Below are 15,287 nucleotides of genomic sequence, written 5' to 3'. Positions count from 1 at the left end.
GCCAATGGCGTCGTTTGTTTGGCCGTTACTCTCCTGTTATTGGTTGAGTGAAATTTAAAAGTACTGTTTGAAATGTTTCTAGTCGGAGGTTTTAGAGCGCCAGAGAAAGAGGGACTGTGTGGAAACTGACTGTTGTCGGAGGAGGAACAAGACCATACACATATATAACCTTTAATTTATATTAGTGCTGGACACAATAAGCGGATAATTCATAGGAGAAGAAGAAGAAGAAGCGTACACCGTCATCCGGTAAGTTACTTTGGAGTGACGCCAGGTCATTTTTGGCTAGCGCTAACTTACCGAACATGCTAACTGGACTCCTCCCGTAGGACACCCAGCTGTGCCCCCTGGAAGATTGCTGTTTTTGTCTGTGTGCTGATTTAAAGTTTATACTGTATGCTAACTGACACGTTGTTTTCAGACCACCAGAGCAGAGGACAGCTCTCTGCCGCCATGACTTCACACAACCTGAGCGGAGTGAAACGGGAGGAGAAGGGGAGAAACATCCAGGTCGTTGTCAGATGCAGGTACGGAGAGAAAAACCCTCTTTCATTTATGTTAATGTGCTGTTGTTGGTGGTTTAAATACTTGGTTTACAAGCTGGCAGTCAGGGATTAAATCTGCTAAACTATCATGAAATGTGGCAGACATGTTGATGAGTTGACACAGAGGACTGGCATGGTGTGATTATGTCTTAAAACTGTATAATCAACATATTTTGTGTTATATTTTGCTTGAAGTTGTGTCAGAATGTACCTCTAAATATTGCTGCACTGGTATGAGATTTGCACTGAAACATCACCATCATATATCGCCTTATTATAATTTCCTGACACACATGAAACTTGATATAAACCTGTAATATATTTCTTACGTATTTGATAACCGTAATATTGTAGAGTTCAAAGGCACAGACAAGCAAAGATTCACAGCTTGATAAGGGTCAATTTTCACACCACGTTACGCTTTAAGACTGTTACTTCTAACCTCATGTTTTGGGAAGTGGAAGGTGATGTTGAAGCTTTTTCTGTCATGTGATGAAGTAAAGTCAAGTCAGTCTGTCATAAAACACCCTGAAGGCTGTTTAACACCTTCTGTTCTTTTAAAGGTTTATCATGTGGACATATTTGAGGGGCTGCAACTTACAACAATTTCTGGTTGATTCTTCGATTATTTATTTGGTCTATAAAAGCCCAAGATGACATCCTCTAATGTCTTCTCTTCTCTCTCTTTTTTTCAAAACCAAGCAGTAACATATTTTTACTTCTGTTTACCGTCTTTGTGTGGATTTGGGACTAAAAGTCAGTTAAACATCCAGACTAACGGTCTTTGATAGAATCTGTAAACGTCTTCAGACTTGTGGTTTGTGTTGTTAAATGACCTGCAGGGTTTTTCTCGAGATATAAACTGTGGCTTCATTATTTTGTTCTTTGACTAAACTTTTAAGGATTAAAGCTTTAATCCCAGCTGTTAGTCTGAGCTCTGTAGGTGGATTTTAATCAAAGACGCCTGACAGCAATAGAGGCTTCAGTGTATTGATTTTTAAACACATGAAGTTTGGTGAATGTGCTGCAGTTGTTCAGTGGTTAAAGTCTGTTTTCACATTCTCTCAGAGCTTTTCCAAGCATGTTTTAAAGGTTTTGCAGAGAGGGTATCATGCCATATCTGAGCCTTCATATGTAATGTATATTATTGTTCTATGTTTTTGGCTGTGGCTGATGATCATTCGTGGTTGTGGCGATGATTAGTTGTTGTCAGTCAGAGGTGTCTTTTTGTTTTTTAGGCCTTTCAACACGATGGAGCGCAAGTCGTCCTACGGGGTCATCGACTGCGACTCAAACAGGAAGGAGGTGATGGTGAGGACGGGAGGAATGAACGACAAAGCCTCACGAAAGACCTACACCTTCGACATGGTGAGTGGGTGCAGAGGCCTAAAGATCTTTATCACTGCTGATACAGGTTAAATGGATCAAAATAAAGATCTGATCCTTTTTCTTCTGAAATATAAGATTGATTGATCTGTAATTGACGGACTTCACTTGTTACAACAGCTCAGAGTCACAAGAGAGTCGGGGGGGAAATGGTGAGAATATTCCAGAAGTGCTCTGGAGGTTAATCGTCTCTGTTGTCCACTGGTTTATTTATTTTCCCTGCAGGTTTTTGGTCCAGCTGCCAAACAGATTGAAGTGTACAGGAACGTTGTGTGTCCCATTCTGGATGAAGTCATTATGGGATACAACTGCACTGTTTTTGCGTAAGTGTTCCCTTAAAAGTCATTTCTGCTCTGACCTGTACGGCAACACTGTGATCAATTAACATGATAAAACAACAACTAATCAATACCAACTTATCTTTTCTGTGCAGCTACGGTCAGACCGGAACAGGAAAGACGTTCACCATGGAGGGAGAGAGAAGTCCAAACGAGCAGTTCACCTGGGAGGAGGTGAGTCTGGTTTTAAGGGGAACACAGACGTAATGAAACTCTCTCTCTGCAATACCAGAGATGTATTCATCAGAAACTGAACTGAACTTTGTGTTTTTTAGGACCCTCTGGCAGGAATCATCCCCAGGACACTGCACCAGATCTTTGAGAAGCTTTCTGAGAATGGCACAGAGTTTTCAGTCAAAGTCTCCCTGCTTGAGATCTACAACGAGGAGCTGTTCGACCTGCTGAGCCCCACCGAGGACGTCAACGAGCGGCTGCAGCTCTTCGACGACCCTCGCAACAAGGTGACGGTTTAGGAAATCTGGATGTGGCTCCTTTTTGTTACTGTTCTTTTCGTACACACCTAATCTAAAGTTGGTCTGTTCGCTTATTTTACATTGAAGACAAAAAAAGAAATTTCGAAATTATTCTTTAAATCGATCACTGTGGCGTGTTTGACCACTGGGAAGGATCAGAACCTCATCAAGCTCGTTAAAACTGAAATGCAATCACACATTGTATGAAACGTGCAGTAGAGTCATTTCATTTGTTCTGACTGCCGTTTGTTGCAGCGAGGCGTGGTGGTGAAGGGCCTGGAGGAGGTGACGGTTCACAACAAAGATGAAGTTTATCAGATCCTGGAGAGAGGATCAGCCAAGAGGAGGACGGCCTCCACGCTCATGAACGCCTACTCCAGGTATTCTGTCCTCCGACGAGCGATCGCACCTCTGGATGATTTCTGTAACATTCACAAATTTTCATGTCAGACGTGCGTTTTGTTTGTTCACCATTTTCCCTCTTGTGTCTCTGTGAAGTCGCTCCCACTCCGTCTTCTCGGTCACCATCCACATGAAGGAGATCACTCTGGACGGAGAGGAGCTGGTGAAGATCGGCAAACTCAATCTGGTAATTATTCTTCATGTTGAATCTGAGATGATTCCTACTGAGAAACTGCACAGCACAAGTAATTAATGTACCCGTGATGGATGGAATAAGTGTCAGTTTCTTTTACAAGTATAAAAAAAAAAATGGTCTCACCTCCACGTTTCACTGCAGTAAAACGGTGTAACCTTCCCTCCTCCAGGTGGATCTTGCTGGCAGTGAGAACATCGGGCGTTCAGGTGCGGTGGACAAGCGAGCTCGCGAGGCGGGAAACATTAACCAGTCTCTCCTGACGCTGGGCAGAGTCATCACCGCTCTGGTGGAGAAACGGCCTCATGTCCCGTACAGGTAGAGACACGAAACCCAGAAAAACGTACATGCAGGAAAACGCTTTTAACTTGTTCCACCACTGCGAAGTTCTGTCTGCTCATTAAGCACCACAAGCAGAGTGCCATCCGCTTCAATTATATGGGAGAGAATGCAGACATCTCTCCCGCTGAAAACATGATATATGGACACTCCTGTTACATCTGAAGTGAGCTACATCCTGCTGATCATCCTCTGAATGATCTCTTCCCACAGAGAGTCCAAGCTGACCAGAATCCTGCAGGACTCACTGGGAGGTCGAACAAAAACCTCCATCATCGCCACCGTGTCTCCGTCCTCCAGCAACCTGGAGGTACGTCACGTTGTCACAGCTGTTACGTTGCTCTGAGATATTACAATTCTCTATGTTTTACCTCTTCAAATGCTCATGGTTGTGATTTGATCTCCGTCCTGCAGGAGACTCTGAGCACGCTGGAGTATGCCAGCAGAGCCAAGAACATCATGAACAAACCTGAGGTCAACCAGAAACTCACCAAGAGGACGCTCATCAAGGTAGAAGAGTTTCAAATGCAAGATTTATTCTCACTCTTCAGGATGAGTTAAAATGTTGTGTATCGGAGCAGCTCATGATCGATTTGTGTTTGTGATCTCAGGAATACACCGAGGAGATCGAGCGTCTGAAGCGTGACCTGGCCGCCACTCGAGACAAGAACGGAGTTTATCTGTCTTCAGAAAACTACGAGTACGTCACACAAGCTGTAATTGTTTCACTGGGCATCATCCTGTTTAACTATAAAACACCTGGTTCATCACCAAACACCTGTAACATGGAGGTCCCAAATCAATAAGTTTAGGATAAAGCTTCAACTACAGATTTATTTTCATGATCTTTTTGTCTGTAAACATCTTCAACTGTTTAATTTTGTTCAACCAACAGTCAGAAAGTAAAAGATACTCAAAGAATCATGAAGCTGCAACCAGAGAAATCTTTGGACAATGTTTAATGTTTTAATTTTGTAATTATAATCTCAATTATCAATCTGCTGTTTGCTTTTCACAATTCAATAGTTGAGTTGAACTTTTCTCACACTGCGGTACACAAGCGCCCTCTAGTGTTTCACAGGTGAATTCTACACATTAAGTTCAATACAATCAAAATACTGCAGAAATTTAAATGAGAAAACTTTAACTAAAACGTGTTTATCCATTAACTGAATATAATATATTATATAATAATGATAATAATAATAAGCCTGTTTATTAACAAAGTATCAGATAAAGAACATTTATAGAGCAGAGCTCAAGTGTTGGTGTCAAATATGACGGTACATTGAAATCTTGACATTTTTGATTCATTTAGACAAAACAAACAAGACTTTACAAGCAATATGCATCAGCAGCTTCTGTTAACGTTGGCAGCAAACAGCTTAATTAAGGAAACTGTTGAGATAAACGAGATTATCAGCTGATCGGAATAAACAGACACCATGATATAATTGTTGGTCGGGTTTCTGTTTCTTGAGTTATTAATTCAGTAAAGATGTGAAGGTATTTTTACCAGCTGTACGTTCACTTTTAGAGAAGCTTGTTGTGTGTAATGATACAAACTGACAGGTGTGTGTGTCTGTGTGTTGATGTGTGTGTCTCAGGAGTATGATGGGTCAGATCACCTCTCAGGAGGAGCAAACAACAGAGTGGACTGAGAGGATTGCAGCCATGGAGGAGGAGCTCAGGAAGGTACGACAGGTGGAGCTACTACGAGGAAGTCAGTGTAGACATTAACTTCCGGCAGATGTCATGAACACAATTTTCTCAATTTTTCAACATTTTAAAGGCTGATTCACTGATAAAAACGAGATGCTTATGAAACAAATCATCCAAATAACACGACTGGCTTAAGATGTGTTAATCAATTTGCTTTATAATCTGTAGTCACGGTGGATCGGTTAGATCCTTCTTATTAAAGATGAGATTATCTGTTAATAATCCCAAAACTGGGAGAGCAGAGAGGAAAGTAAAATAAAGATGAGCATCAATAAAAACAAAAGAAGTTGGAGTGAAACTATATACGGTGGAGCAGTTGGTGTTGAATCAATGATCATTTGTATTCAGCTCCTGAATTTGTTTTTTCAGAGGCGTCGGAGGAAAAAGAAAGCATGTTTAACTGTTTCTATGACCTCCACCTGCAGCAGGTGTCCTCACACGTTGTTCCTCTCTGCAGGTGAGCGAGCTGTTCGAGGACAGTAAATCCAAACTGGAGCAGTGTGCCGTGGAGCTGGACGAGAAGCAGCAGAGGTGAGTCGCCTGCGACTGTACGACACGTCAGCAGAAAGCTGCTTCCACTGCACGTCATGTCAACGATTTTAAACAGGATAAATGTTTCTCCTCCACAAGAGGACGCTGAGATTACCGTCATTGTTTTAACATTTAGATAGATGAATGGATAAAGGTGCAGGGAGCTGTTCGAAGTGTTGACATACTCAAATCACACAGAGGATAAAAATAAAATGATCTACAGAGAGCAGCCGACAGCCGGCTGGTGTTTGTGACATTTAAACGACATGAACTAGATAATTTTTCTCACACCTGCTGCATTTCAGGCTCACTGGTGCAAACAACCAGAGTTTCTGTTGGCACTTCACAGCACTTCCAACATGTGGCCAAAACCTGAATCTTGGTTTTCTAGAATAGTGAAATCGAGTTTCAGGGTTCCTCGGCTAATTTAGTGGATCGGAGAGAAAACAACTAGAAAAATACAAGAACATTCAAGAAGCTGTTGATTCTGCGCCGCCTACTTTTCTGAAAATACTTTTAGATTTACTTAAAATGTGAAAGTTGAATTTATTCTTTGAGGATCAATGAAGATGAATTTGACTAAATTTGGAACAAATGGGTCGAGCTGAGTGTGAGATGGGCTAAGAAAGTAAATGTTGTGTTTGGGTGAATATTGAGCTGAACCTGTTGAAGAAGTTGATGATTTTGTACCCTGGAGGTAAAAATGTAGGACTGAAAGTTCTCCTGACGACGAGTTATGTGCTCGAGTTAATGTACTTGGTTAAACTTCCTCCTGTGCTGGTTTCAGGCTGGAGGAGACGAGTCAGGACCTGCAGCAGACCAAAGAGAAGCTGAGTGAGGAGGAGTTCATCAGCTCGGAGCTCAGCTCGGTCCAGACGACCCTGTACAGCACCGCCGGACAGGTACACACAAACACCGGACCTGTCAGTGTGGGCACGTTTAGGTGTCGGCTCGTTGGGTTAAATTTACTCTCTTCCTCCTCTTTTATTCAGTTGTTCCTTTTTTACTCTTCATGTACTTTGCACATTATTAATAGTTTCTGTAATGATAGTTTAACTTCCTGTTTTTGCTCTTTTTGATCAAACTTCCTGTTTCATCTGGTTTGTACTCTGACTTTAACATCTTTGACTTATTTCTAAAAATGTGTGTGACGGATTTCATTAATCCGACTTGTGTTTTGTGTTTCTTCGTCCAGCTGCTGAGTACAGCCGACGCCAGCACCAGTGACGTGTCGGGTCTCCATGACAAGCTGGACCGCAAGAAAAAGGTCACTTTGGTTTTTTTTACTGAAAAGAAAAAAAAATGTTGACACGTTCTTCTGCTTCCTCATTTTATTTTTATCTGTAAAGTGATTTGCCTCCAAGCAATGCTGTTCAGTCAAGAACACTTACAGACTCCACATGTTTACTGGATCGATGTCCCAACATATTTTAGACTGAACATGTAAAAATAACATGTTACACTGAGGATCTGATGCAGTGTGCAGCCGTGTGTTTGAACATTCGAGTGAACGAAGGATTATTTCTAAGATCAACTGATTTATCTTTTAGAACGAGAGGATTCACAGCGTAGAAGACTGAAGGCCGACGACTCCTGCACACTGTCCACATGACTGACAATTAAGTTTAATGACAACAACTTCTAGGTTCTTAGACCTTCATCAGGTCGTCTTCATAAATGAATAATAACCTGATTAATGTCTGAGAAGTGAAAAGTATGCAGGAGTCTTTTTCCTGATGTTTTAAAACAAGAAATATCAGGTCAGGGTGTCAAGATATTTTTGATGAATGACGTAGTGACTGCTCACAGTGATTTACATCTGAAACTGAAAAGTCTCTTACAGTTTGAGGATCATGTATCCAGCCTTTCGTTTCTCAGGAAACGGCTGATGAGTTGAGATTGTCTTGGTCTCATATTATCAGAAGCTTAAGATCACTAATCAGATCTGAAACTTGGATGATGGGAAGATGCGCGTGCAGTTTCACAAATATTCCCTCAGTCAGTGAATCTGACAAAAGACCAACAGTGAGTAAACTCACAGGACTAACACACACCTGTTTGAATGAATGTGCAGGTGGAGCAGCACAACAGTCAGATCCAGCAGAGTTTTGCTCAGCGGATGGACGGAGCGTTCAGCGACATGCAGCGCCGCGTCCAGCAGCAAGGAGCCAAACACCACGACATGCTGAGCAGCTACTCTCAGGCCGTGGGTGAGTCCACGGCCCAGTGAACATGGAGAGCAGCGAGGACCAAGTTATTGCTGTGGATGTGTGTTTAACTCTGTGATTCTGTTCTTTCTCCTGAACAGACGGTTTGCTCGTGATGAACGAGGCGGTGCTGAAGGGAGCTCTGACCTCCATGGAGTCCTTGGTGGGGGGAGTCGGGCAGCTGGTGGCCGAGGGTGTCGCTCGCTGTTGGGACAAAGTGCAGCAGCAGGAGGCGCTGTGTCTGCAGGACAAGGAGAGCGTGCTGCAGCTGCTGGTGAGGGCAGCACGACCTCTGGATCTGTTCATGTGGCCTAACGAAAACATTTTTGTGACATCTGTCTTTGACCTTGTGTTCGTAGGAAGAGCATCGGCAGGACATGGAGGAGGTCCTGGTGGGTCGGACTCTGATGGGTCTGTCAGCAGCCAAGGAGCTGAACGACAGCCTGAGAGCCGCCGTGGACACGCAGCGAGCTCTGGCTGATAAGGTTGGTCCTCTTTGTGATTGATCTTCTTTCACCCATGCCAAACTCCTTCATCTTCCTCAAAATTTGGATAATTTCTCTCTCTCAGGTGGAGGCGATGAAGGAGGTGGGTGTGTTCTTCAGCGGCTTGGTTCAGGAGCTGGCTGGGCTGAGGGAGGCCGCCGTGACGGGGCTGAGCTCGCTGCAGGCTGAACAGGACGAGCTGGAGGACAAGATCAGGCGGGCTCAGGAGAGACACCAGACGGTAAGAGACGTGAAGAAGAGAGGGAGCCATTGTCTGAGATGGTGAACTCATCTTTCTCAGTCCACCCCAAAGACAGTTTTTGTAGCTTACTGAACTAACATGACTGTTTTTCCTGCTGTCAGGGTATGAAGCAGACCATCCAGTGCCTGCAGGACCAGCTCAACCTGCTGTCCATGGAGGCTGAGAAGGACTTCACTGATCTGCGCTCTGCCTCCAGATCTCTACAGAAACCTCTGCAGGTCCTGCAGGAGAACATCAGCAGGTGAGTCAGAGTGAAACCTTTGATCTGCAAACACACGTTTAGGATCAACGTCATTCTTCCCTGTTCACACAATCTAGAAAAGGAGGTTTTGGATTCATTGAATCGTCGTGTTAAAGAGTTCTCGTGTCTGTTTGTGCAGCGGCTGCGGTTCAGTGGAGCGTCAGGCCTCGGTCCAGGCTGACCTCCTCTCCTCCACCTCCTCCTCTCTGGCCTCCTCTCTGCGTCAGACGGCTGACGAGAGCCAACAGACGCTAGAGGAGATGTCGGGCTGCTGCGCCCACCTCCACAGCTCTGTGTCTGGTAACAAACTCATCACCTCTTCAGTTATCAGTCAAACCTTAAACACGACTGCATTGTTAACGTGGGTTTGTGGCTGCAGGTCTGGTTGAACGTGACCTCCACTGGAGCTCCAGAGTCAGGGAGCATGCAGAGAGTCAAGCCCAGGAAAACCTCTCAGTGATGGGGACGATTTCAACCGAAGTTCAGACTCTTCATCAGGTAAAACTGACTTCTGTTTGTCTTTTCAGTTGCATGTCTCTCTGCAGGTTTTCAGGTTTAATTGAACTAAAAACTTTAATCCTTCGCCTCTTTTCCAGAACGTCCAGACTCGCTGCACTGAACAGCTCCGAGCTGCCGAGCAGGAGCTGTCCGGTCGGCAGGAGGAGGTGAAGCGGTCTCTGACGGCCGTACAGGACCAGACCGCCGAGAACCGGACGGTCCTGGACCAACATCAGGCTGAGCTCCAGGACCACATGGAGACGTGCCAGCAGCTGGTCCACGGCTTCCTGCAGGAGGAGCTGCAGCAGGACGTTCCCACCGGTACACACAGTTTAACCTCCCTGTCTCTTTCTGTTTTTATTTGTTGGGTTCAGGTTTTAATACTCGGCTGTGTTGCTGCCTTCAGGTGCGACGCCTCAGCGGCGAGAGTTTGTGTATCCGAGGAAGCTGATGAAGTTGCAGAGCCGCAGCGAGCTGCTGGAGAGCCTGAGGAGGCAGCAGGAGGAGCTGCAGGCCGCCATGGAGGAGGAGGAGCTGGACGAGGAGGAGGAAGAGGACAAACACAGCCAGGTCGACCACGTACGTTCACTTTCAGTTCTATATCTTTCTCCTGGAGGAAAACTCTGATCTGTCAGGTATTTGTGTCCACTGCTGTGCAATTCATCTTCCTCTGGATGTTTGTTGCGCATACACTTAAATATTGTTGATTTACTCTGATTTATTTTGACACTTGTTAATCTGCTCCTTCTTCTCTTCACTGTGTCCAGGACTCTCTGGAAGAGGAGCTGAGCACTTGTAACGAAAGCGTGGCCACAGAGCCGTCCTTCATCGACGAGAACCTCGTCTTCAACGAGAGCAAACGCGTTCCATTCTTCAAGGTGAGGAAACGACCGAAACATTTAACTTGATTTACTTTCTTGAAACAAGCTGTTCCAGGTGACAGAAGTTAAATTTATCTTTTATAAGAGATTTTTTGAGATGATTTAGTTAGCATGCTGGTATCACACTGAACTGAATGGGTTCATGAACACTGGGCCTCCACAGGACTGATCACCAATCTGTAACAATGAATATTTCTGTCTTTCCCAGAAGAAGAAGGGCGGTAAGAAGGAAACAAAGATCCCCGCCAGGCCGAAAGCATCAGATACCGACACTGCGTCCACGCCTCAGAAGTCCAGACTCCCGCTCCGCTGTCAGAACTAAAACCGTTTCAATCCTCTTTTTAAACTGTTGTTGTTTTTTAACTCTGTAATATTTCTAATAATCGTGTATTCTAAGTGTGAGGATGTTGTTTCATGAGCTGTCAGTTGTTGTAGTATCAGAACTGTCTTGATATTTTCAAGTTGCTTGTAAAATTAAAGAGATTTATACTTGTTTTATACTTATATTAGTTGTTTTTACTTCCAGTAGAGGAAGACGGTGATGTGCACTTGACTTTACACTGAGAAATATCCAAAATGAGGAACTAAGTTTTGGTGAAGCAACAGGCACAGAACCAACCCTTCTCACTTCTACAGGATGTGTTTTACATCTCAAGGGGAAAAACTACACACTCTGTCATTGATGTTTAACTCTGAGGAAGCTGCTGTTCAGGCGTCCCTGCAGCGAGTGACACAACTGACTCGTGTAAAATGATTCATCAAGCGGTGATGTTCAGTAACTTCTGTTCCTAATGTCTGAAACAAGTCGCTCTGACAGCTTTGTGTTCTGTGTCTGAATCTGTGAAGTCGTTCTTCCCTGATGTCGGACTGTGGGAGCAAGATGGATGCCAAAGAGAAGTCGTACATCAAATCTACACTCAGATCTTTTGAACACAGCTGTTCCTGGCATTTGAGGAATCAATACAATGACTATACAATACACGACTTTGGTAAAAGTTTCTTACCATCAGCATAATGTTTACTTTCGACTGCAACTTGTGTATCAAAATATTTGCATATTTTTTAAAATGTTCCGATTTGAGAGGACTTTACTGTGAATTTTCTCAGTTGGTAAAACATTTACTGATATTTTTAATAACACAAAAGCGCACAGTTGGAGTAAAACTGAGGCGATCACTTCTTGAACATTTGCTTCTCGAACACAAGAACTGAATTTGACCTTAAAGAGTCGTTTGAACAGACTGGATGTACACAAACAGAGTGCGGCCCCTGTGGATAAACGATGATGATGATGATGATGATGAAGCTTTTTCTTTCTGTGCCTCCCCTTCAGACGAGGGCTGGGCAGTTTCTCTCCTCGTGCTGTGTAACGCCTCAATTCATCCCCAGCACTCCGCCTTGAGATGTAGTTTTAATTTTGTGACTTAATTCACTCTTTAATCAGTTAAAAGTTAAAGTAAAATTGACAGGGAGAATGATTGTTTTTGTATAGATTGGGAGATTGTTGGTTAAACTTTATAATTATAGATGCTCCTGAAGGGAACTTAGCCCAGTAGATGTGGTGGTAATTAATTTGAGAATACAAATAATATAATTTTGAATTAATGTATGGCTAGAAATAGAACTTGTACATAGAGCTGAACCTACTTTTCAGTTTTAATAGGGCCGTGTAATAAATGCATCTTTAATTGTTGCACACAATCACAAATACTTGAAGTTTGTTTCAGTTGATTATAGTCTTATTCTTGTGTGCTGTCTTGTCCTCTGGATCGACCCGCACAGTCATATTTGTAGTATTATTGTGTGCCAGGACCGCTGCAGATGTCAGTGGGTGTAACTGTCTACACCCTGCGCAATGTCAGTTTTAAAACATTTGCACACGCAACTTTACTTTCGTTTTCGATTGGTGTTACGATGAATTCCGTACCCCCAACAATTACGTTCCACTGGTTCACCCCAACAGCTCTGAAGCTCATTAAATCAGTTCCATTCAGTGTCGTCTTTACCAGAATTCTTAATGTCATTGTAGTTTCCCGCTTCTGTTGCTGAAAGACTTTTTTATATATTCTGATAACAAATTGTTTTAAAACAAGTTTCTTCCGTCGGGACGTTAGCGAACGTTGCTATAGCTGGCTAACGCTAGCGCCTTCACGCTTTCAGCAAAACGTGTAATTATTCGATTCTAGTGACAATCACTACAATACACAGGCTCATTGACTGGTAGTTGTGTAATATGTAATTGTGTCAGCGGCTTCATTTTTCCTCATAATCTATGTTAACTGTATCGAATTTCCATCAGGCACGTGTATGGACACCTAAATGTTTCTGGGTCCTCTAACGTCCCTCCCGCGGCGTTGAAGCCAGAAAGAGCGAAGAAGACGGAAGGAAGGGTGTGGGCGCCGAGTGAACGTGCGGCCGAATGTCGTCTTTATATTATTGATATGAAGATCGATATTCGTTCAGTTCTGTATTGATCCGGGAACATGGAGAAGCAGATCACCGTCTGGTTCGGCGCGGGGCTGCTGCTGGCGGGCCTCAACTTCTCTCAAGCTCAAGTTATACCGACATATTTCGAGGTAGGCGGTAAACTCGACCTGAGGCCTACTGTGACTGAGACGATCACCAACATCCTGTGGAAGTTTAACGGGAATCTACTGGCTGAATGGGTGAAGGATCAGGTTGAGTTGTTTTATTATGAGAAATATAAAGACCGCACAACCCTGAACACAACCACTGGAAAGCTGGTGATCGGAAAGATGGGCAAAGATGATGCAGGTGTGTACACAGTTGAAATCAACAACAAGGTCCACGGTCAGAGCTATGATGTCAAATGGATCACCAGAGTGACCAAACCTACAGTTGTGTTCAGACCACTGACATGTGGCCACGAGTCAGAGAGCTGTTCTGTGACCTGTAATGGCAAAGAACCTGAGAGTCTGAGAGATGCTGAACCGATCGAGTACAGCTGGAAGATCGGAGAGAAAGACTGGAAGATGATGACGAAGGACATCACCATCACCAGTGCTGAGACTAAGACAGAATCTATCAGAGAAATCTCCTGTCGGATGAAGAACCCTGTCAGTCAGGAAGACAGTGAACCAAAGGAGAACCCGATGTACAAAGAGCCCCCTCCCACTCCCACTCCAGTTGGGCTGATTGTCGGCTGCATAATTGCTGTTGTACTAGTGGCACTTATTGGGGGAGGAATCTGGTTGTGGAAATGCAGGCCAGATCTCCTCCCGGGATGGATTACTCAATGTAGAGGTGGAAGTGACATTGAGTCTACAGGTGATAAACCACGTGATCCTCCTCATGGGGATCCAAACCACGCGGCTGGGGCTCAACCCAACAACTCACCTGGGGCTCAACCCAACGACTCACCTGGGGCTCAACCCAACGACTCACCTGGGGCTCAACCCAACGACTCACCTGGGGCTCAACCCAACGACTCATCTGAGCTTCAACCACTCAACCCACATGACACTGCAGCAGAACCCTCTGCTTCCACCAATTGAAGCTGTGCAGCTTTCTGTCTCACGTGAACATGATCAGATCTGTTCTCTGCGATTGCTGTTAGTTGTTTTTTTAAAGCATGTATGTGTGTTTTCGTATCATCGACTGTTACTAGCAGCAGAGTGATTTTCATATGTTTTCCCTTGAACGGTGGAGTTGCAGGAAGAGCAGCATGAAAAACGTGGCTAAATTTTATATATGCGATGCAGAATGTGAGTGTTAGTGTTTCCCCAAGCTGGTGACACATGACTAAAACCCATTTAACATGTTTGTATTCTCATAAGAAGTTGCCAAGAATGTCGTCCAAAGAACTGCAGCAGTTTGAGATCATGAGCAGCAACAGCGCGCTTCTTCGTCTTCCCCTCTGCTCATTGACAGATGACATCATCTGTAGAGGAGCATGCTGTCAGCCATCATGTCACTGGAGAGTGTTATTGCTGCCTTAAGTCACTTAAAGCAATTCGGCTCCATTTATCTGGTTTAACTTCACCGATTCCTATATAAATGTATGATATGTAAATACATCTGTGCTAGATAAGGGAAGACGGATGAATGGTTGATGTCTCTCGCATTTCAGCAGCAGTCTCACAGTATTAACACAATACAGTGTGATCCAAACAACATACTAAAAGTGTGAAGTATCAAATGACCTGCTGGCTTTGACAAAACAGTGCATGTTTTTATCTCTGCTGTTCCATGATCTACTGCGCCGTCTGCCAGGTGTGTGTACGAGGAAGCGTTTGACGCAGACTCTCTGTGTTGAACACTTGTGAGAATCTCACTGAGGAGAGACATTATTTTAGCTCTTGTCTGAAATGTGTGTGTTTGTTTTTTTAATGTTTGACGCAGCAGCAGCAGTAGAAGAAGAAGAAGGTGAATGTACCCTGTGTGATTACATCATACATGCTTCTGTGACAGATTTTTATGGGTGAATTCCAGCATAATGTCAATCAGTCCACTTTTTAATCCATCTGTCTATTATCTGATCAGTCCCAAAACAATCTGGTTCCAATCTTACTGTTTTTTAAGTACTGGTTTCTGTGATTGCTGTTTTATTGCCATATTTAGCCTCTTAATTTGCTCAAAGTGCCTTCTGTGTACAGGCTACATTAATGCCACTATATGTAATTTATTTGAGGAACATAAATTGCTTGTTGGCGTTTGATTCTTTCTTATGAACTTAATAAATCGGTAAACCGCCCGTCCAGAAGTGAGACTTGTCATTGTTTCCATTGAGCAAGACAATGGAGGCGGCAGTGAGAGGCGAAGCC

General features: G+C 43.9%; 2 protein-coding genes across 3 annotated transcripts; both read left to right on the top strand.

The window, feature by feature from the left end:
* Nucleotides 1-86: 86 nt before the first annotated feature.
* kif11 (kinesin family member 11) lies at nt 87-11,007 on the top strand. 2 transcript variants are annotated; one of them, XM_037123967.1, is made up of 27 exons: nt 87-249; nt 422-527; nt 1,784-1,913; nt 2,157-2,254; nt 2,365-2,443; nt 2,545-2,730; nt 2,998-3,122; nt 3,241-3,331; nt 3,510-3,655; nt 3,890-3,986; nt 4,091-4,186; nt 4,288-4,376; nt 5,284-5,371; nt 5,856-5,929; nt 6,717-6,831; nt 7,125-7,196; nt 8,004-8,139; nt 8,238-8,410; nt 8,496-8,621; nt 8,707-8,862; nt 8,985-9,124; nt 9,264-9,424; nt 9,504-9,622; nt 9,721-9,943; nt 10,029-10,201; nt 10,390-10,500; nt 10,715-11,007. In XM_037123967.1, exons 2-27 carry the CDS (start codon nt 454-456, stop codon nt 10,823-10,825), a joined length of 3,189 nt encoding a protein of 1,062 aa, XP_036979862.1. In that variant the 5' UTR covers nt 87-249; nt 422-453; the 3' UTR covers nt 10,826-11,007. The 2 variants fall into 2 exon arrangements, with proteins under 2 accessions (XP_036979862.1, XP_036979860.1); XM_037123965.1 differs by having other exon boundaries at nt 10,712-11,007.
* A 1,846-nt stretch (nt 11,008-12,853) lies between these two features.
* Nucleotides 12,854-15,217, top strand: LOC119033597 (SLAM family member 7-like). The gene has a single exon (XM_037123906.1). The coding sequence runs from the start codon at nt 12,987-12,989 to the stop codon at nt 14,016-14,018; it is 1,032 nt and encodes a 343-aa protein (XP_036979801.1). The 5' UTR covers nt 12,854-12,986; the 3' UTR covers nt 14,019-15,217.
* Nucleotides 15,218-15,287: the final 70 nt, after the last annotated feature.

The sequence above is a fragment of the Acanthopagrus latus genome, chromosome 15 (assembly GCF_904848185.1).
Source record: "Acanthopagrus latus isolate v.2019 chromosome 15, fAcaLat1.1, whole genome shotgun sequence".
Classification (NCBI taxonomy): Eukaryota; Metazoa; Chordata; class Actinopteri; order Spariformes; family Sparidae; genus Acanthopagrus; species Acanthopagrus latus.
Note: the sequence above shows the minus strand (reverse complement) of the source record. Positions and strands in the feature narration are given on the sequence as shown.

Bases quoted from the DNA above. Each gene is read 5' to 3' on its own strand.
- kif11 (XM_037123965.1), top strand. From the start codon at position 454: ATGACTTCACACAACCTGAGCGGAGTGAAACGGGAGGAGAAGGGGAGA. The intron at 9,944-10,028 runs GTACACACAGTT...TGCTGCCTTCAG, and splicing joins GCAGCAGGACGTTCCCACCG to GTGCGACGCCTCAGCGGCGA. The intron at 10,501-10,711 runs GTGAGGAAACGA...TGTCTTTCCCAG, and splicing joins AACGCGTTCCATTCTTCAAG to AAGAAGAAGGGCGGTAAGAA.
- LOC119033597 (XM_037123906.1), top strand. From the start codon at position 12,987: ATGGAGAAGCAGATCACCGTCTGGTTCGGCGCGGGGCTGCTGCTGGCG.